We start from the raw sequence: 21,207 nt of genomic DNA, 5'->3' as shown, positions 1-21,207 counted from the left end.
TTATACGAGCTGTTTGCTTCTGATATATTGCCCTAATAGGTTGTAAATTTTTTTCCCCAAACTCCATTTTCTCCAGTACTTTCACCAAAAATTGCCAATCCAATTGATCAAAGGCTTTTTCAGCATCCAAAAAGATCAGCGCTGCGGAGACCTGGTTATTTCTTACCAAGAATTCCAATAAATCTACAATATGTCTCACATTATTCTTCATTTGTCTACCACTTATAAATCCAGTTTGATCACTATGAATCATTTGCTGCATTACCTTCATTAATCTATTAGCTAAGATTTTTGCAAATATCTTATAATCAGTATTTAAAAGCAATATTGGTCTATAGTTTTTGGCTTGGGTTCTTCTTTCAAACCTCTGATTCTCACAACGAACTCCATCTCTCGGTACTGCCACCATGCAGGATTTGGTTAATAATGGCAAAGGAGACCACTGGTGTTGTCATAAATGGGCATGATCATGTACATCATGCCTTAGACTATGTTCCTTAGTGATGGAGTTTCTGGTCCCAATGACTGTCCATAAGTTGGGGGGGGAACTACCTGTATAGTGTGTATGGAAGTGTGTCGTTGACATCTATTTGCTGCATTGGTGGGATGAAATTGATTCCATGCAGAGTGGACAACCCTAGATTAATAAATATGGTAGCATTCTTAGCTCCTGACAATATTCTTACAGGACAAACAAAATGGAATGTAATATATTTTACCTGAGTGGTAGAGAAGAGGAAGCAAAGTATAATACAATCTCTTATATACTAGTACAATAATTTTGAATCAGCTGAAACAATCTAATCTGTTCACTGCCATCACTCAAATACTGCACCAAACCTGTTAGCTCATCTGTAATAATCAAATTGGCTGGAAATTAAATTTTAGACCATAGACACCTGGACTTGATTAAGGCCCAGTGTGGCATTATTATAGTAGATGCTGAATGTATCAACTTATAGTACTCTTTTTGTCCCCTTTCAGTTATTTCTTGGAGAATAAAGTAGATTTCTCATGAGATAAAAGCTTTACCAGAATTTTATTTCAGTGTATTTTTGTATTTGAGAGTTGTCTAGCGTTACTGTTTGCTCTTGTCATCCAGACATTGAACATTGTGTTCAATGCACAAACTTTGTATATTCCTGAAGTGAGAAATAGTTTAAGTTTATTCTGTCACCGTGTCTTTTTTGAAATATTGTTATCTGATTACTTTTGTTCAGGGCAGGTTTGTCTGAGAAAATCTTTACTCCCTTTTCTTGCTTAGCATCATCTTTACTGTAATTTTTTTTTTCTTCCTCTGCACTCCCAGGGCAGAGTTTAGGTTACGGCTTTGTCAACTATGTTGATTCCAATGATGCTGACAAAGCAATCAACACCTTGAATGGACTCAAACTGCAGACAAAAACAATCAAGGTGAGGAGCATGGGATGTGAGGGAAAACTCCTCTTAAAGGCAAAGCAGAGCTCGGGAGGGACAGGAATGCACTATTTTTGTGCCCAATTATGTCTAACCCACTATGAACCTGACATCATGGATTGAGCCAATCACCCAATTGTTAGGACTAGAACTCAGAGTTTCCTAGCTTTTAGGCCAACACTTTCACTACTACACCAAATTGGGTCTCCCACTATACCTTTAAAGATTTAAAGACCTACATCTATAATCTTCTGAGTTTGTGGCTCATTTGGAGTTTTGACAATACAGCATAGACATAACATTTATTACATAACATTGATTGATGTAACACTTTGTTTTTTGGGATTTTTTTTACTACCCCTACTCACTGTGGGCACACTTTCCCACCAAACATTGGGTTGCAGCCTTTCTTCACTTTTATTTTCTAAGAAAGTTTCCTGAGTCCACCTTGCTCCATGGAAAGAGGGATGGTGCTAGCTTCTAACTTTGTAATTAGAAGATCTTAAGGTAAGAAATGGGGGGGAGGGAGGAAGGTAAATATACACAGGCATATTGGTATTTCCTTTCCAAATAATCATGGGAAAGAGGATTTCTGCCCCACAGAGCCTGCAGTTAAGAGTTTGGGGAAAAAGCTATACAAGAAGAAAGTAGAGGTAAAGAAAAGGTGCCAATAAGTAGGAATCTTGCCTCCCCTTCAATGAAAGTATTGTTAGTTTGTTTTATGATAGAAGGTTGCTTCTTTTGATGTGAGAATAGAATTCAGAAGATTGTTCTTTGGTTCTTTCTTGATGGCCCTTGTAACTATGTCCTCCTTCCCACCAGGTGTCCTACGCACGGCCGAGCTCCGCTTCTATCCGTGATGCCAATCTCTATGTCAGTGGCCTGCCCAAAACCATGAGCCAAAAAGAGATGGAGCAGCTTTTCTCACAGTATGGACGCATCATCACCTCCCGTATCCTTGTGGATCAGGTCACAGGTAACATAAGAGCAGGGAGTCGACCCCACACTGGTGCCAGCGTTGAGAGATGAGTACCAAGGGGACTAAAGCAGGGAATGGGGGAGTGTAAGAAAGCAGGTTATCTTACACATTGAGGGTTGTGCATGTATTTGTAACTATTGTTACTTGTGTAAAATAAATAATTACTTTGTATGATGCTGTTTGTATGAAGTCATGTGCTCAAATGTATATTTTACTGCTGATGCATAACTCTGTTATATATGGGTCACTCTTACTCTGCAGTGACAAGCAAAGAACTCTGCCAGATAGTTCTCATTTTAGAAATAAATGAGAACTCTCATTCATAATATCACAGAGAAAATTCTAAATTCTATATATGTCCAAAAACATTTAAAGATGTTCCTGGACTGAGCCTTGACTCTGCTGAGTCAACTTGCTTTGGAACCACTGGGCAATATAGGTTGTGGTTCCAACTCAAGCTAGGAAAAAAAAGAAAAAAAAGGAGATGCCTAAGAGTAGCAATTGATCTATAAAGATTGCCAAAAGCATTGCAAACAATTGTCTTCCTCTGGAAAATAACCAGTAACTATACCAATTTCAGGTACTAAAAGTTGAAATCTCTGCTTTAGCTAGGAGACATTGTTGCCAAAACAATCAGAATATGCAGTAATCAGCATTAATCCTCCATTTCGCTGTTTGTAGGTGTGTCTAGAGGCGTGGGATTCATCCGCTTTGACAAGAGGATAGAAGCTGAGGAAGCCATCAAGGGGCTGAATGGGCAGAAACCACTGGGTGCTAGTGAGCCCATCACTGTCAAGTTTGCCAATAACCCCAGCCAGAAGACAGGGCAAGCATTACTCACACACCTGTATCAGACTACAGCCCGGCGGTACACAGGGCCTTTGCACCACCAGACTCAGCGATTCAGGTGAGACATGTTGCCCTCTCCTTTGCTGGAAAGCTGAGTAGTCAGGTCACCCAGTGCCTTGTAGGTGTTGACTTTTTGCTTAAGGGAGATGTAGTTTTCAGATCCCATACTTGGAGATATTGATCTGTAGTCTATCTTAGGTCCATCACATCTGGGTACCATTAATCCACAAACAAATATAATATGAAAAGCTTTTGTTTCCTTCTACAGCCCCATGGCACAATCATACCAGCTGCTGCTTAAGAAACTGTTTCTTGCAAAAAATGATCCATGTGACTTGGGTCAAATAAACAGCTCTCATGCTGTGTAGACTGTTTCTTAAGACACATTGGATCTCTTCCTTTTCTTGATAAAGCCTTGTATTTACAGCTGATGGCCACAGAATAGAGCAAAAGGAGATAAATTGTTCTTCCCTGTAAAAGAGAAGGATGAAACTCTTTCTATGCTTTACTTAATCTGCAAAGATTTGTTTTTCTGAGGAGTCCTCTGGCTGGCTAGACTGTTGCAGGGAGGCATCTGCTGGAACAAACACTCCAAAGGTAGAACAAACATCTGAAAGTGGCTCTTGATAAAGGAGAGAATAGGACAGCTAGAGTGAAGCAGCTTTTTAATACTTTTAATATCTTTCTGCTAGTAATTTTTGTAGCAGTGACTCTATTATCCCACACAAGAATTTCTGGCATTCTAACTCTGCTAATGTAACTGGAGATTGAGTTTTAATGTTGAATCAGAGTGTTGCCAGATTTCTCTTCCATAATTAGAGAGCCATAAAAAAAGAACAATCTGGGAAATGCTATCTGTCAAGGACAAAGAACCAAGGCCCCTGAAAACATTTACCTATGAATTCTTAGACTCCTTTTCACTCTACAGGTAAACAGAAATCAATTTTGCACTGAAGAATCCTTTAGCTTATGTTCTGATCAGTTTGAAAAATACTGGAATAACCAGAACAAAACTGGTATAAAACTCTCACTCATTTTGTTTTGGAATGTCTGCTTGCAGCTTGAAATCCGTGTATATAGCACATATTCAGTATTCAATCTGTTTTCTTCTATGTTTCTCACATATTTTGAGTGCTAGGGCTCTTTCAGACATAACATGTTTTCTTTACACAGCAATATAGAAAATCTGCCCACTATATGTAAAGATAATGCAGATACTTTCTTTTCCATTTGTAATCATGGCTTAAACATTCAAATACAACTGGAGAAATAGATATATTAAATTTTTACTTCTGGTAGCATAAAGTACATGGATTTACATATCCTTTCCCCATGCTCTTGTGGAAAAATAATCATATGAGATTATCCCTTTTCATGTAACATTGTGTGGCACATATAGTAATTCTATTCATTACCCATGGTATCTGCAAGGCTCAGCAGTTGTTCATCTTTCTAATTTATGGTAGCTAATGGTCCCATGACTCAGCTGAACAACTAAGATGGTGAAACACCTCAAACTCTGATCACAGCTTTAGCTTTTTAGGTATGAGTCTATCATATTTCCTACCAACCAGTATAGGCCTGAAGTACTAAATGCCAAGACTAGAGGCCTCCTCAGGAATGACTGCAAAACAGGGAGCTATTATGTTAGGGTTGATTCTTTATGAAATTGTCCATAGCCAGCTGATATGAGGTGACATCAGGACAGCACAGATGATGGATTTTATTAGGCAGTTCCATAGTAGGCAGTACTGCCAAGAATAAGGGATTTTGGTAGAAAAGACTGTTCTACTGGCTTGTGGAAGAGGACAGAACCAAAAGAGTGAGCATTTCTATCATCTGAAACTTTAAAAGAAATGCTTTAGGTTACTTGTTCTTTAGGCCTCTTGTTCTTACTGAGCAAAGGAGCCATTATAGCCATTATAATAATCTCTTCTGGAGATTATTACTGCATTGTGAGGGGAATTCTTAGAATGTTTATTTCTAAGAGGCTGACCTGGACTCTGCTCTCAATCTATTGGGGGCTGTAAATGATTTTGTATGGTGTTTTGTTGGTGTTTTGGACTTAGAGACCACAAGAAAGCGAGAAAGAAAAAAACATCTTAACCCATTTTTGTTGTAGGTCATTTCTTCATTTTTTCCATAAAGCATAGGTAATCTATTTCTTTGGTATGCTAGTTGAGAGTTGGTTATCAGTTGTGGTTTAGTTGAAGAGCAAAACCATAGAATGTCTCATGCATTGATCATAACAATCATCTTTACATCAGAGGCAAAGTTGAAATTTCTAAAATCTTGCTGGTTGTTGTGAACATACTTCTTAGGGCTTGCTGCCTGCCTGATTACTCTCACTTGACTTGTTCTGCAAACTCAATAGCTATATAGTTTATAGTTACGTAGCAATTTCTTGAGCCAAATCCTGGAGTAGGAATTCATCTCAGACAACTGACTTCCCACACTGTGAATGTGATCAGACACTGTAAAACAGCAAACTTACCCCTGATGCTATGCTAGGATTTTGGATTAATATTTTGTGGGAATGCAGCCAATGTCTAGTTATCTAGGAGTTGGGAGAGTGAATTCCTGAGGAAAACAGTTGGCAAAATTTAAATTTCAGGGAATTCCTTGTGGGCCAAATGAAGGCAAAGCAGTTGTAACAGTCCTGTCCCCTCTGACTGAAATTGTAAAGCATTTAAAGTAGTGGTCAAATAGTCATGTTGGATACTCAGTAAGTGTTCTTTGAATTGTATCTTTTGTTTCCTAGTTGTCTACCAAATAGCTCTGTTTAATAACACAACTAATTTAAAATTCTTCATTGAAGGACTGAAAAAAGCAGCTTCTCACAATTTTAAAATATGCTAGTCCACTTTCTCCTATTTCAATGGGGTACTTTTAAACCTGTGTGTAATGGATTTGGGGATTATGTCTCAGGAAAAATGGTCCATGTTTGATATTATCAGTGAAATAACCATTATGTCTGTCTGGGAATCAGATAGCTTGCAATTCATGTTCAAATTATTTTGAAAATGCATGTAATGCTTCATTGCATTATATTTGGTTTGATCTATAGAGACAGAAGACAAAAATAGCAAGTATTTCCTGTTTCTTTACGTAGATGATACTCTAACCATCAAATAATCTACAATAGTCTCAAGTTATAGTTATGGATAGATAGAATCCTGGAATCCTGTATATAAACCTGCTTCCAAAAACAGAATACTTGATCCAGTAATTATGTTCTACCAGACCTGCTAAAACAGTCTATATTCAGTAGATGTAAATCCACGAAAAAAGAAATTTGCTAGGAATTTAGTTATTTTTCCAATCTGTTTGATGAAGAGCTGTGTATGCCTTGTGTATGTGCATTAAAACTGGACTGAATGATAGTTCAGGATCGCTTGATTTGAACTTGCTGCTCATGCATTTCTACCCATACATAAATGTCACATATAAAAGCATGGCATCTGCATGGCATATAGTGTAAAATCTATACAAACCCATGGAACATGTGAACATAAGGTTTTTTTCCCCCTTTCCCTGTGCATTGGCTAATTTTACAGTTTATGGATAGAGCCATAATATACAGACAAAATTCTTGGGCCTAGAAAATGTAATTCTGCCATCACACAATTAACTGCTGCACATGGAAAACAGCAACATGCCCTAGTTAAAAGGACTGCAATTCTAGGATGATACTTGTAAATCTGTAGTAGAAAAAATGCAACATGGTACAAAGCGAGCAGATATTTCTATTTTTGTAAAATGCACAATTTGTGAAAGGAAGCTTTTAAAATATTTTCCTTTTTTCACAAGGTTCCTTGAAGAACTGGGATTCTGGAAAAGCATATAAGTACAGGTGATGAACACTTGAGTTAACATAGGAACAGGACAATTAGAAATTCAGGAAAGTTAACTGAAAATAATTAAGTTCTTTGATTTTGACAGTTAAAAGTTCTAACAAGCAGGGCACTTGGAGGTTTTGTCCAGCAACCATGGTGGTTATAAATTGCCAAAGAAAGAAAAACCTTTTGATCTTAACAGGATAATGGGAATCTTGTACTATAAAGCCAGCATGTAGATCCCATGTCAAGAGTTTCTATATAAAATCTGGGCCACCATTTGGAAAGGAAAGTCCATTCTGAAAATGAGGCTGGGATGCCAAAATGAAACTATAAACATGTTTGCCATGTGCATTTCTATTCTTTATGTGTCTTGTTTTTAAAAGGAATGAGTGTCAGAAACATCCTCATCCTCATTGTGATGTTTGAAATACAACTTTCACCATCCTTTAGTACTTGATGCCTCCTATTTCCCATACTTTCTTGCATCGTGAAAAAATAGATGTGTAAAAATATGTAGAGCACCTGATCCTTGTTATTATTTTTGAACTTCCCTCCCCCAACCAAAGAAGAAACCTATAAGACACCAGGGCCTCAGGATGCAGTTGTGCACACATTAAATGGCAACTTCTGCTAGTGACAGAATCCATGTGCTGCCTTTCTGCTGCACTGACAATCAGGGCAGTTGACCTCACAGGACCCTTTTGTTATGAGATTGTCTACTAACAATGGCCTCTCCTCATCTTCCTCTTCCTCCCACAGGCTCGACAATTTGCTAAACATGGCATACGGCGTCAAGAGGTAAATAGCCTTCCAAAGCCTACGCTCCTCGCCCCCTCCTCTTCCCCACCTTGGCCTACAGCACAAGGCTGGATTTTTAAAAGGTGATCGGTCAGGGCAAACCCTCTCCGCAGCCAAGAACTTCCTTTTCTGCCTTGCCAAGTCTTCCCTGCAACACAGCCATGCTTCCATTTTGTAGAATCCCGAAAGAAGCTGAGGGCTGTGATTGATCAGGCCCAGCACTGAGACTTGGAGGGGGCAGAGTCTCCTATACTGGAGGACCATTTTCTTTTCTAGTTTGAGCCATGTATAAACCATCACATAGACAACATTTGGTCGCTTGATTTTTCCCTGTATATTGACCTTTTCTTTTTAATCACCAAAAAAAAACCACCCCATAACCTTTCCACACTTCCTTCACTGAAGATGGGAATTGAAAAGGAAAAGTTAAAATCCCTCCAATTTCTGGCTTAGGCTGTGGAATTCAAATGTGTGTGTCTTGAGGACACACCACAGTCTTTCATGTGTTCTTTTGGTTATGTTTTGGGTTTGGTTTGAGAGAAGGGCTTGCTGTTTGCTCAGATGACTGGCTGTTCATGATTTTTGGTCTTGTGTTTCTTAGATTTCATTGTGTGGGGTGCTTCTTGGTTTCATTTAACTCCATTGCTTGTGGGGCAGAAGTTAGTGATTGTTCTGAAAGTATATCAGAAAAGCAATAACTTATTTTGTTTTTTAATTCGTGGACACCTTTTGAGAGCCAAAGGGTTATTTATTTGTTTGAACAATGACATTTACCCAGATATCCGACTCTTCCATAGAAAATTTGGCATGGCTTCTGAAACCATCAGGGATCTCCTGTCCAGGCACTTATCTAGTTCATATGTTATTATGTTCAACAATGCTGTAGCATTGTGGGTTTAAACTAAAATTATTCATCATATCAGACCACACTCTTCATTTTAAGTTGATATTTAAAATGTTTGCTGCCTTAGCTTCCTTTGCGGGAGCTCTAGTTGGCCATGGAGATCCCTGCAACATTCAGCTGCCTCCTCAGATTTGACAAAGAGAAACTGCCCATTCTGTAACTCTGCCCTGATTCAGTCCATATCGACTCCCAATGTTACCATACGGGAGAATTTTTATCAAGGGTATGAAAGCATGCATCCATGTTCAAATTTTGCATATAAAAGCAGTATCTGATGCCCAGAAATAAGTCCTTCCGAGGTCCATGGGGCTTCCTTCAGTAAGTGTGCATGGGCACTTAGCAACAATCAGCTAAATCTGAACACTGATGCTGACTCAGGCAACTACTCGGCTAGTTTGGTTGAGGAAATAGCTTGACTGAGCCATTATTGTTGTCAGTCACTTTCTGTTTAAAATGTTTGGCTTAGCAGCACACACATGGAATACATTCTGCATTTAGAACAAAGGTGATCCAGCTGGGTATAGAAAGAGGTTTGCACACTGTATAAAACGATGGTTTATTAAATAAACCACAGTGGCTATGTTTGCCCTGCCTCACAAGCCACGTTCTGGACCTAGAACAAAGTTGATCCAGCTGGGTATATAAATAGTTTTCACATTGTCCAAAACTATAGTTTATTGAATAAACCACTTTATGTTATGTTTGCCAGCTCTACAAGTCACAGGAAACTATATTGCGACTTGGCACAGTGTGTAAATCCCTGTAGAGATGGTTTGTATGAATCAATCCATTCAAGTTATTCAAGAACTATTTAGTGAAAACTATGTTGGAGTAGACAAGGTGGTGGTGGTGGTGGGTTATTATGGTGGATGAAAGACAGGACAGGAATGTGTGGTAGACTATCCCCTGCCACTGTCATAAGGTTTGTTCAATCTCCATTTGGTTTTGGAATTTACATTGCAATTATACTTTGTTACTTTGAAATTATCTCAAATAAGTTATGGAAACTAAGATCTTCATTTTGCAAACAATACACCAGATTCTAGTTTCCATGCTTGCAAAAATGATGGTTATAGTCCATTTTATTACAAACCCTTTCATAATATGCTGGTATGTTTATTTAGCGCTCAGGAAGCCCAAAAGATAAGTCAAAGACTTCTTCCATCTTGCAAGCAGAACTAACCCTTAAGAAGAACCCAAGATAGGGAGAAATATATTTGGAGAATGTGGATTCAAATGTTAGCTTCTAGATTTGCCTTGGTGAATTAAAGAATTATGGAAATAGGATCCTACACTTTATGCCAGCTTCCTGGCATAGATAAAATCTTAAGAGAAACTGCCTCTCTGATAAGTTCCCTTTTGAATTAAGAATACTAAATGAACAGTGAGTGATGCTCCCTTTGCTGGGGTTGTCACCACTGTCCCTAACCTCTCTGTAATGTAATGAACTTATGCTGGCAGAATGCCAGCCTTACACCCAAAGTAGTCCTCTCTCCTTGATCTCCAGGTTCTCTCCTATCACGATCGACAGCATGACCAGTCTGGCGGGTGTCAATTTGACCGGGGCCTCCAGTGCCGGCTGGTGCATCTTTGTGTACAACCTCTCTCCAGAGGCAGATGAGAGCGTCCTCTGGCAGCTCTTTGGGCCCTTTGGAGCCGTCACCAACGTCAAAGTAATCCGCGACTTCACCACCAACAAGTGCAAAGGCTTTGGCTTTGTCACCATGACCAACTATGATGAAGCTGCCATGGCCATCGCCAGCCTCAATGGCTACCGACTGGGTGACCGAATCCTCCAGGTTTCCTTCAAGACCAGTAAGCAACACAAGGCATGAGTGAGCAAATCCACCAGAGAGATGGGGGGAGGGGGGAGCAACAGTGTGCTGGAAACAGCTCTCTTCCCCAACTTGCCACAAGAACGGAAATGTTCATTGACTCAATGTTGCAGAATATTCAACCGCCAGACACCGTGATCTTTGGGAAGCAGGAGGCTCCTCCCCCTCCTTCTCCCCATGCCCGACAGCCCAGCGGGAAGCACGGATGCAGCAACTTGTCAGCCACTTCTTGAAAATTAAACCCTGCTCTGACAGCATGCAGGGGTGACATCTGCTCAGAATAGGACACCTCTCTTGTTTCTATGCTTGGTGACCCCTCCCTCTTTCAAGGCTTTCTTAACATACATCCCCAGGTCTGAAGCTTTCTCCAGTTGTCCGTATACTGGTATCTTCCCCTCTATGAATTCCACACCTGTTTGGTTCCTTTGGTGGACAGTTTTTCTGACCCTGGAGGATGAAAAAAACAACAACAACACCATGGTAAGGTGTGATAGAAATGCCCCCTTCACGTTAAAACATTGTGAACCAACAAATCCAAGAAGGTCATGACTGTTACTCTGAGCTAGCTGAGGGGGAGGAATTAAAAAGATTCAGCTCACCACCTTTGTTCTCTTATGATGCAAAAAGAAAGAAAGAAAGAAAAAGAACAAAAGTGGTTGAAGAAGATTGCACTCATCTCATCTGTTGGTCTAACATGTTAGTGATACAGGTTCGTAATCCCACAATTTTCCTAGGCCCCTAATTAGAATGATGCCATATTTGGGAAAATAAATCTAACTCTTTATGTCTGAAAAGAGGATACTTCCTATTTGATTCCAGAGAAAACTCATTCCCTGGGAAAAGAGGATCCATTTTACACTCGTATGTTGTAAAATTTGCTGAGCAGGTTTTGAATATTTGCTTATTTATTTAACTACTTTACATTGAAATGAAAGTTTGGGTCAGAGTGATGTAAGAAAGGGCAGCCAAGAATTTGGCACAAAGTCCAAGATTTCTAGAGTCTTTATGGCTTCTAATCAGGTTGTAAGGACTAGATAAGTTTCTTACGGGTCAGAAATAGGGACTTGCTATTTGAGAGGTTAAGTGGCAGTAAATTAAGCATTTTATTTTTCTTCTTCCCCAAGATGAAATGTTTTTCTTTTTTTGTAAACTGATATTTCATGAAGAATTTATAGAACCAAGCACAGGGGAAGGAAACCAGCCCCAAAGTTGTGAACATTAACAACTGAATAGATAGAAAGGTGTTTTACGCAAAGGGAAGATGGTTAGTAGGGCTGAGCTGATGGGTGGGGTCTTCCTTTCTCTTTTAAAACAAACAAATGACCAAGCAAAGGGAAAATAATAAATTTTAAAAGGTAAAACTGAAACAAAGAAGAAAACCCAACAAAAATTTTAAAAAAGATTTTAAAAATCTATTTTTATAAAAAAGGAAAAGAGACCTTGCTGGAAATTTTTACTGGGATTCTTGAACTTCATACACAGTCACAAAAACAAATTCCAAAGGGGGAAATGAACAAGCCACTAAGTGCGATTGCTGTGCATGGTCCAATCATTCCTTCCAGTGGGCCTTTCCAGACAATTAACAAAGATACCACACACCTATAGAAATTGCTAGCAAATCTTAGGCATCATCTGATGTGTGACACACACTCCCCATGCACTGAATTAGGATAGGAGTGTTATTATTGCTGTAAACTGTGTTGTTGGGCGGATGGGGACAAGATAGCCAAGGACTCTGGCTTTTCTGGTTCAAGTTTTAAAGGATCCATTCCAAAACCAGCATCTTTCTCTTGGTCCATTTCACCCAGTGAAAAGTAGGGCAGCTCAGAGACAGGGTTGAGTTGTCCTTTATATGTAGGACATCTGAGACCAACATGGAGTGGGTCGTGTCCCATGATTCGTAGGGGAGCATACAACACAGGAGACACTTTAAAAAGTTACAAAACCCTACCAATTAAAAAGAAAATAATTAGCAGCAGAGGGTGGACACCAGAGGAAAATTAGGTTCTTCAAACCAGGTGTCATGGGCACAAGCTCAGAAAAAGTAGTTGTCTTATCTATTCACAAGCTTCCTCAAAGGTAACGAGAAGATGCTGAGACAAGGAATTTTCCCCATATAGGAGCATTGCAAAAAAAAAAAAATCTACACCATTTAAAACAACTTAGCATCAAGTGCATGTTTTAAATTGTGTATTTTTCTAGGAGGATGGGGGTGGGGGGGTGGGACGTTGCCTGGAAAGGCCTTCAGATTCTTATGCAGAAGCAACATTTTCTGTCTTGGGTCCCAAAGATTTTAGGTGATTCTGTGCCAACCTATCAAAGTCAGGGAATGGAGACAATTCCTTTTATTCTTATTTTCTTTTTCTGTTTCCTTTTTCCCTTTGCATTTGTTTCTTTTGTGGGAGGCGAGGAGGGGGTAGAGGGCTATAATAACTTGATTGTATTAGTAGATTTTCAACACCACCATTCTCTCACGATCCCAAAACCCAGAAGGACAGAAACTGATAAAAGTTTTGAAAATGAAAGCTGCGTGCTTCATCATATAATCACTGGTTTTACTCACATCAACTTCCATAGCCTTCTTTTTAAAAAAATATTTTCTATTACAAAATTATTGAGTAAAGTTGAGAACTGTCCCAAACCAGGAAATGCTGCTTATGTACAGACCCTGCTTCCTGCTTCCGCACCCATCTCTTTAGAAGGCATTGCTCTTTTTCTGACTAGGGCACAGAAGTTGGCTGCTGCTTCTGCTGCAGCTAATCGCAGGAATCCAGAACTGATCTGGAAGTCCCCGTCAACAGTGATGGGAAGAAATGGGTTGTTCAACACTGTTAACAATACCTGATAAAGGAGAAAACAAGCAAAACTTGTTATGAGTGAGGATGCCATGCAAGGATTGTGCTTAATATACAACTGCAAGACAGCCAGACTTTAGGACATTTCTGTGCAATTAATTAAGCTTACTAAGGTTGGATTTCCTACCATTTTAAGCATAAATAGGGTCCTGCTTCTAAATGTGGGGCATGGCTGCCCTAAAACGCAACCAAGGATAATTCTGGACAATAGGATGGCAGTGAGGTAAGAAAAAAATAGTCTATAGAAAGTATTGAAAGTAGACATTGGTCATTGTATCTGACTCTATCATCCTAAAGGGCTGGTATCCTCCTTCAGAAAAGCATAGCTACAGCAGGTCACCTTGATTCTGGGACATTGTGGGATTCTTTCCCAAATTACCTTGTCTTGAAAGGAAGGCCCATGTGCTGGAAGGCACTGCTCTTTCTAACCCACCTGTCTCTTTCCATACAGTTTGTATAGGTCTCAGTGGAATGTTTGCCACTTGCCCTTTCCAGACACTCTATTGCAACCCCAGACTAACTCTTGGCCTTTTCCCACCGTTAACATGGATTTGGGTGTCTCTTTTAACACCTACATTTATTTTGCTTGTGTACTTTTTGGAAGACCTGAATGTAAACCACCTTCCCACAATAGAACCCTTTCTTGCTTGTCTGGGGTAGGTGGGGACGGGGGCTCAAATAATTCCCAGGTCTACTGCCATTTGTACAGGAAAGGAAGAAAATGCTGGTGTGAGAAAACATGGTGGTGCAGCATGTTCAGTAAAAGGCACAGTTCAGTTCCCAACTGACTTATTAGCAGGTTGTGGTGCAGACAGTGGTTAGATCTAAGGGTCTTAACTAGCTACTAAGATATTCCCATTTTAGTTAGGATTTTATAACCAAGATGCAGCCTTTTTAGGCTTCCATCCTCCTTAAGTTAGTATTTCCTTTCTCCAAATTAACGAAACACAATCCCCAGCTCTGAAGCGGTGTACATTTACAACTTCAACTAGACTTAGAGCCACAATGTAGTGGCTGATTGTCCCCAAGGAAGAATATATTTCTCAATGCGAATCATCCCTGCAAGCAACACTGCACTTTAGCATCATGGACTACCACAACTGAGACTTTGCTCTGATGCCCACCCAATGCTAGCTGGTGTGCAGGACTCTTAGATGAAGGGATTCAATTTCTCTTCTATGCTGTTAAGTAATTGTGGAGCAATCAGACCATAAGAAGGCCTTGCGATTCCCATGCTTTAAGATTTCTCTCAGGGGACTTCTCTTTTCCTCATGGCAGCAATAAATCTTCTAGTCCTTTGAGATGAACACTCCTGCTTGGGCTCTTGGCCTTTTCTGCAGTCTGAGGCAGCATGGGGTGCTGGTTATAGTACAGGCCAGCATGATTACCTTGTGCTCATCTCACAGTAAGGTGGGCTACTTAAGACTACCTTTCTGGTCCTTGCCAAAGACACGCTTTATGTCTTCTTGTTGGACATCTAGCTTTCAGCCTGATATTATTTCTATTATTTTAACCTGATGGCATGTGCACTCCTCTGTACTTTGATACAGGACCACATTAAAACCCTTCTGGGTCTGTATGTGTATGTATGGGCAGATGTGGGGAAGAGATGCAGCAATCCCATATCCATGTTGCAAACATTAGCCAAGATTCTGGGGCAACCAATGATGTAGCTGTGAGTTCCCGCTATGTGGATCCTTTTCTTGAAAACACCAGAGTAACACCTCAGAATCTGCCTGTCAGAACACATGCACCTTCAATAGCAAAGCTGGATCCTTGGCATTCATCTCTACCTGCAAAAACAACACAGAGCAAGAGATTCAGGTGCTTTGACATGGCTGGGGTGGTAGTGTTCCCACACATCTATCCAATGGGATTTTAAAACAGATTCGTATTACAGAAGCCTAAATCTTCCAGGTAGCCTCCTGTTTTAGTCTTGCTTTCAGTTATTTGAAGATGAATCACTGTCACGAATGATGGACTTTTTCCCAATCTCATATCCTGGCAAGGGATGATGCCCTGAAATTAATGAAGGGATTGTCTCCAATGGCACTCTTTTTTTTCTTTTCTTTTTTTAGCAGACTCAGCTAACCCTCTAGAGCCTTGAACAGAGACTACTGTCCAGAAGGCCATTCTTGTCTCTATCTCATTAACATAAAATTGTTTTGTCAGGGTGAAGCTAAAACACACTCACCCACCCTTAACCTTTTAACCGTCCTGTGTGGAGTGATGCTTTTTAACAGAAAGCCAGAAAGATGCAAAGGTTGTTTTTTAAAAAAAGAAAAAAAAATGGGCTGCCTCAATATTTACCTCCTGGCCTTTTGTCCTATCATCCTTGGGTTGGAGGATGCTTTCCTGGTAGGTCCTCGTGTTGAATGTATTCTCAGTGACACCATAATAAATTGAGACAAATGCTGGAGGGTGTCATCCTATAATATGCAAGTTTCCCTGCGATAATGAAGTGCTCTGGCAGGCTAGATGTCAAAGGGCAGAGGTGAGACTTTTCTTCCTTGCTGTCAACAAACCATTTTTCAACCTTGGCTGTAGGTAGTTGGGGAAGAAAGGTAGAGGGTAAGAATACAGGCCAAGGCTTTTTCTTAGAACAGTGCTCTGTAATGTTAGCCGGCTTCTGTTGATTTGTTTGTTTAAAAGCAGGAAGCAGAAAATTTTGAGTTTTTAGCCTACCTGGCTGCCATAAATGCTGAATAAATACTTTTGTTGGAGTTTTAACTTTTTCTTCAGGAGGATCAGCCTGTTTCTCAAATTAAGCCAAAAGAATCCAGAAAGAGTTTTTAAATGTCAGATGGCTGCTCTGTAGGGGGCTGCTGCTTTAAAACCTGTTTATGTTTATGGCCATTTCCCTTCAGATTGGAGCCTTGAAGTGGGGTAGGATCTATTGTACAGGTTTGTACCCCAGTGACACCCAGGTCTGCCTTCCTTTCCCCTCTTTCCTTCCACCCTTCCTTCGTTCCCTTCCCTTCCCTTCCTTCATTCCTTCCTTCCTTCCCACATGCTGAAGGGAATGAGAATTTCTCTTAAAAATCTAATTGTAAAAGGGGATGAAATTGTGATTGCCTTTCCCAAGGCATCTCTTTGGATCTCTGTTAACAAACACACCCTGAAAATGCACATAACCTAATTTCCATTTTTATTTATTTATTTATTTTGGTTGGCTAAAAACAACGAGTCATTGATAGCACTTGAGCAAGGGACTTTATTTTCTTTTGCTCTCAAAGGAAAAATGGAAAAAAATGGAACAACATTTAAAAGACGAACTTAATGATAATTAACATTTTAGCATTAGTTCGAGTTTTAATTGTTTAATGATTTAGAAATTAGTTTAGGATTTCTTGATTTTTTGACAATAAATGTGTTCACTTGTGTTTTGTAAGAGTCTGTGGCAGCTTCTGTTTGCGATAAAATGAGAAAAAGAACAAAAAAAACTGGCACCATTAACTCTTGTATCTTTTTGCAAATTTTAGCTTCTTGTAGTTTTAACTTATTGTTAACTTAAATATTTATTACTGCCTTGTAAGAATACATTTGTGTATATTTATGTTCTCATCAGAGTTGCAAGTTAAAAGGGAAATATTTTTAATTTGCTGAAAATGATTATTCCTTATTTATTTATTAAATAACAAACAAAATTGAAACAATACTAAAAAAAAGCTTAAATGACAGGCTCTCTCCAACAGGGCAAAGTGCAGAGGTAAACATTTTAAAAACAATCTACAAATGTGGCATAAAGCAAAATCTAAAGACAAGTTTGTTTTGTTGTCTTGTTGGAAAAAACACATTTTGAGTTCATTCTATTAGAAGGTTATGGGGTGGGTGGGAAGGGAATGTGTAGCTTGTCATTTTCTCTATTCTTGTATTCTGTACCCTCTGGCCTTCACATGCTGCCACTCAGCATCCCTCCCACATGTTAACAAAAAATATTTCAGTGACAATTTGCTTTTTTATTTTAAATATTTTAAGCAAGCATCACAGGCAACTGATATTTTTTAATGTAAAGGACATTCCTAATCTTTTCTGGCTCTGATTCACTGAGATCCTTAAGCACAAAGGGAAATTTGTTTTGGTTAGACAACATGAATAGCACCTTGTGCTGAATTCTGTGGATATTTTCCTGGGAAAAAGTCCTATTGAATTCACAACACTTTTGCATATGAAGAGTAGAATTGGAACAATTTTAAAATGCATTTCCTCTTTGTGGATAATGCAGTAAATGATTTTTCAAAATACTAAGCCACTCATTAAGGGTACTTGAAGTTTGCAAGCAGTTCTTGGCTGTCATGTATGGCCCTTGTTATTGGAATCAATGCAACTGTTTTCCTAAAGTCCCAGGTAACAATTTGAGAGAAGAGTTACATTAAATTGTTCTGAACAAGGAGAAATACAGTAAAAATCAATCTTTCCAGCTTATTTTGATTTCTTCCCTGCCACGTGGATGCAGTAATTGGGTGGGTGGGTGGAGGGAACCCCAGGCATAGAAAGGACCCCTTTGGACATCTGCTTTATGTGCAGAAAATGGGGCCTGTGGCCAAAGTAGCCAAGGTCTGATATGTTTCCAAAGCAAAGAGAATCACTATCAGTCCAGGTTTTGAAGAAAAGTGCAAAAGACCTTGGAAACCATGTTATATTTTTCTAAACAGAAGATGTCCATGATTTAAAGATAATCCTCTAACAAAAAATTAGACCAAAAATAGGTTCTAACTTTGTACTATATTCTTATCAACACTGAGATTTACTGAGAAACTATTCCATTCTAAAGGGTTGTGTCTTGAGAAAAAACCTTTCTTTCCTGTAAACAGTGTTCAAATAGTTAAAAGTAATTTCCTAATTGCTGAAATTAAAAAAAAAGTTGGATGTTTACCCCCATTAAAACAGATTTGAATGTTTGCATAATAAAGCCCTCAAAAAACCCCAACCATATCACAGGGGTCCCCAACATCTGGGGTGTGGCCCACTAGTGGGCCGTGAGATGTTTGTAACTGGGCCATGCGAATATTGGGCGAGCATGCACGTGCATCCCCAACTGTGCAAGTAGCGGGCAAGCCCATGCATGCACACCTCATTTGCATGAGCAGCAGGTGCGCATCCACGCCGCTTGTGTAAATGGAGCTGCGTGTGCATGCAGGTGCTTGCCAGCCACTCATGTGGAACCATACCCTCTTCCCCACACCACCACCCGCTGATCTGCCGGAAAGGTTGGGGAACTCTGCCACATCATATTCCTTGTTTTTAACTAGAAAGTGTGCTATAAGAATGCACTTTTCTCCTCCATTTAGTCAGTTTCATGGCAGATTAAAAACAACTTTAGCAATAGTTAATTCTTACAATTAAACCACTTCAGTCTTCTGGAGAACTCAGCTCAAAAATCAGCTAAAGACCACTTAGTATGTTTGAATCAGATAGGTTACTGTGAAAAATATTATTTGACAAAGCCTTTTACAAATGCTAGCTTCTGCAAATCCTAAACCGTGGCTGCTTTGCATTCAGATAGGACAGAAAAGCTAATGTTTGGTTAAAGAAATAACTTTACTGTGAACTTACTTTGCCCCCAAACATAAGCCTTCACCTCTTGAAGCAGTTGCTCCACAAAAGGCAAAGTTGTGCAGAACAGCCCTTCCTGTAAATGTTGGACAGCTCCCACTATCCATGATACAGTAGAGTTGGTCAGGCTGACAGGAGTCTGACAGTAGAGTTGGTCAGGCTGTCATGAGTCATCTGGAAGCTCAATTCTTGCCCAGGCTTTGCAGCCATACAATGGGATTAACAGGCGCAGCCATACTCTGCACGAGAAATGGCCATAGCTGATTCATGACACATGTTCAAATTAGCGCATGTGCAGAAATGCTAAAGTCATTGTTTAGCATGAAACCTGCTGTGCCATATAGATAGCAAACACAGACTTGCTTTATGTATCATAATGCCAATTTTTAATGTGGAACCATGGAGGCCTTTTTGCTTTTCATCTGGACAACAGGCTACTGAAGAATGGCACGTAAAACAGATGTTTTTAATACTGCATAGCAGGGAGTACTTTACAAAAGAATTTCTATTACAAAAATGTGCATTAAAACCATAACTGCATTCTAGAAGACATGGTGTTTCTTAGGGTACTTCAAGCAATAGCTTGAGCCATTTATGGGATTAACCAGACCCAGAAGGGAATGGCTAAGACTAACCCTCTGTGTCTGGTGCCCTAGAGATGATCAGAATAGGAAAGGTTGCCTCTTTTAATACTACACAGAGATGTAGTATTTTCAGTTTGTTCTCAAAAATAACATCACAGAAGTAGAGCACTTGCCTTGTCCCCATTTTAAAAGATGCCACAATACCCAAGGTTAAACCTTGAAAACAAGGAAGATGTGAAATGGATATCTGCACATAAACAAAACACTGCCTTTCTAAGGCTTCTTTGCCATCCCTTGAAGTTACTTCTGTGCTTAAAGAGCTGTTATGAACTGGAGCCATCAAGTCAAGCTGCCTAACTGGCATACACAGCTACTAATAGCAGCAGCTTTGCCACCAGTTTCAGTTGCGTGAACCGCCTGCTTTGCCTTTGGTCAGATCCTACTAAATGTCTAATACTGCAACCTTATCCTGCATAGCAACAAGGGCATTTAGTGGCAAACAAAATTATCTTTTAAGATTTGTTGATTACCAAACAGCTATAGCAATCTAGCCTTTTCAAGTGTATTTTTTTCAAGTAGCAATAAGTGCTAGTGTAGGTTTACTAAGTGAAGTGGCTTGATTAAGGATTGAATGAGGGCAGGGAGGAAATGAAAGCACTTTGCCTGGTGGCATCAGAGCAGGGAGAAGGGCTCATGAGATGTCCTTGTTTGCCAGTGGTGGGTCAGGGTGCAACATTGAAGGTAGCAGAGGGTTAAAAAATTGTCTGTTGTCATGGGTGAGTTCCTAATAAATTTTACATGCCCCCTAGCCTCCCACCAATGTATTTAGTCATGGGGTATGGTAGGGCTCAGGGGAGAAAACGATAGGAATGGAGTGCCTGCCGCCAGAGTTCCTTGAAGCTTCACATGGATTGGGACAGTTTTAAAAAATATATTTAAAAAAATGAGTCAGTTGATGTGGGAAAGGTTTGAAAATTGTAAAAAAATAAAAATGACACTTTGCATTTAGTTTAGACTATTTATTACTGGGATTTCAGGCACGGTGGCTGTATGAAACTTTTACATGGAATTGTTTAATTATTTGTACTTTTCATGCCAGAAAATAAAAAGTTCAGAATCTTATGAGAGTCTGTGTCTTATATTGAAGAGAATTCCAGAAGATTACATGGAGTTGTACTTCCACACAGCACTGAACTGTGCAGATTGCTCTTCACTCTTACTTGGAACAGAAAAATAATTGTCTGCTTTCTGAGGTTTACCCTCTACTCTTGAAGACTAACAATAAATAATGGCTTGCTTAAGTTACACCAGTGCTTCAAATGTAAGCAGGTGTGGAAAAGCACCTACTGTATCACAAACAGCAAACTCACCTAAATTTTAAGTTCTCCAGGTACAATATATGATGGTTGCAGCAATCCTGTTAATATTGCTTGAAAGTGTCTGACATTTCTGCCTCCAGCAAGCTCAAAAGTTTGGTACTTTTCACCCATTTTTGCTATTAAATGGAGAAATAATTTAGACCAAGGTTGCTATTCTATTCCAGGTCAGAGTAGATTAGCAGATCTAATGCATCCTCAGAAATGGAAAGAAAA

At 39.5% G+C, this 21,207-nt stretch overlaps 1 protein-coding gene across 1 annotated transcript in view; it reads left to right on the top strand.

Moving 5' to 3' along the window:
- Positions 1 to 11,006, top strand: part of ELAVL3 (ELAV like RNA binding protein 3) — a gene marked incomplete at its 5' end in the record, with an annotated part of 106,690 nt that extends 95,684 nt beyond the window's left edge. Inside the window, 5 exons of the mRNA XM_081321596.1 lie at positions 1,310 to 1,413; positions 2,239 to 2,392; positions 3,077 to 3,302; positions 7,843 to 7,881; positions 10,272 to 11,006. Of these exons, the coding sequence (XP_081177722.1) occupies positions 1,310 to 1,413; positions 2,239 to 2,392; positions 3,077 to 3,302; positions 7,843 to 7,881; positions 10,272 to 10,620 (872 nt within the window). The 3' untranslated portion in view covers positions 10,621 to 11,006. The remainder of the gene's footprint in view (positions 1 to 1,309; positions 1,414 to 2,238; positions 2,393 to 3,076; positions 3,303 to 7,842; positions 7,882 to 10,271) is intronic.
- Between the last annotated feature and the right edge of the window lie 10,201 nt (positions 11,007 to 21,207).

The sequence above is a fragment of the Vipera berus genome (assembly GCF_964194415.1).
Source record: "Vipera berus genome assembly, chromosome: 2".
Classification (NCBI taxonomy): domain Eukaryota; kingdom Metazoa; phylum Chordata; class Lepidosauria; order Squamata; family Viperidae; genus Vipera; species Vipera berus.
This window is presented reverse-complemented; position numbering and strand designations above follow the sequence as displayed.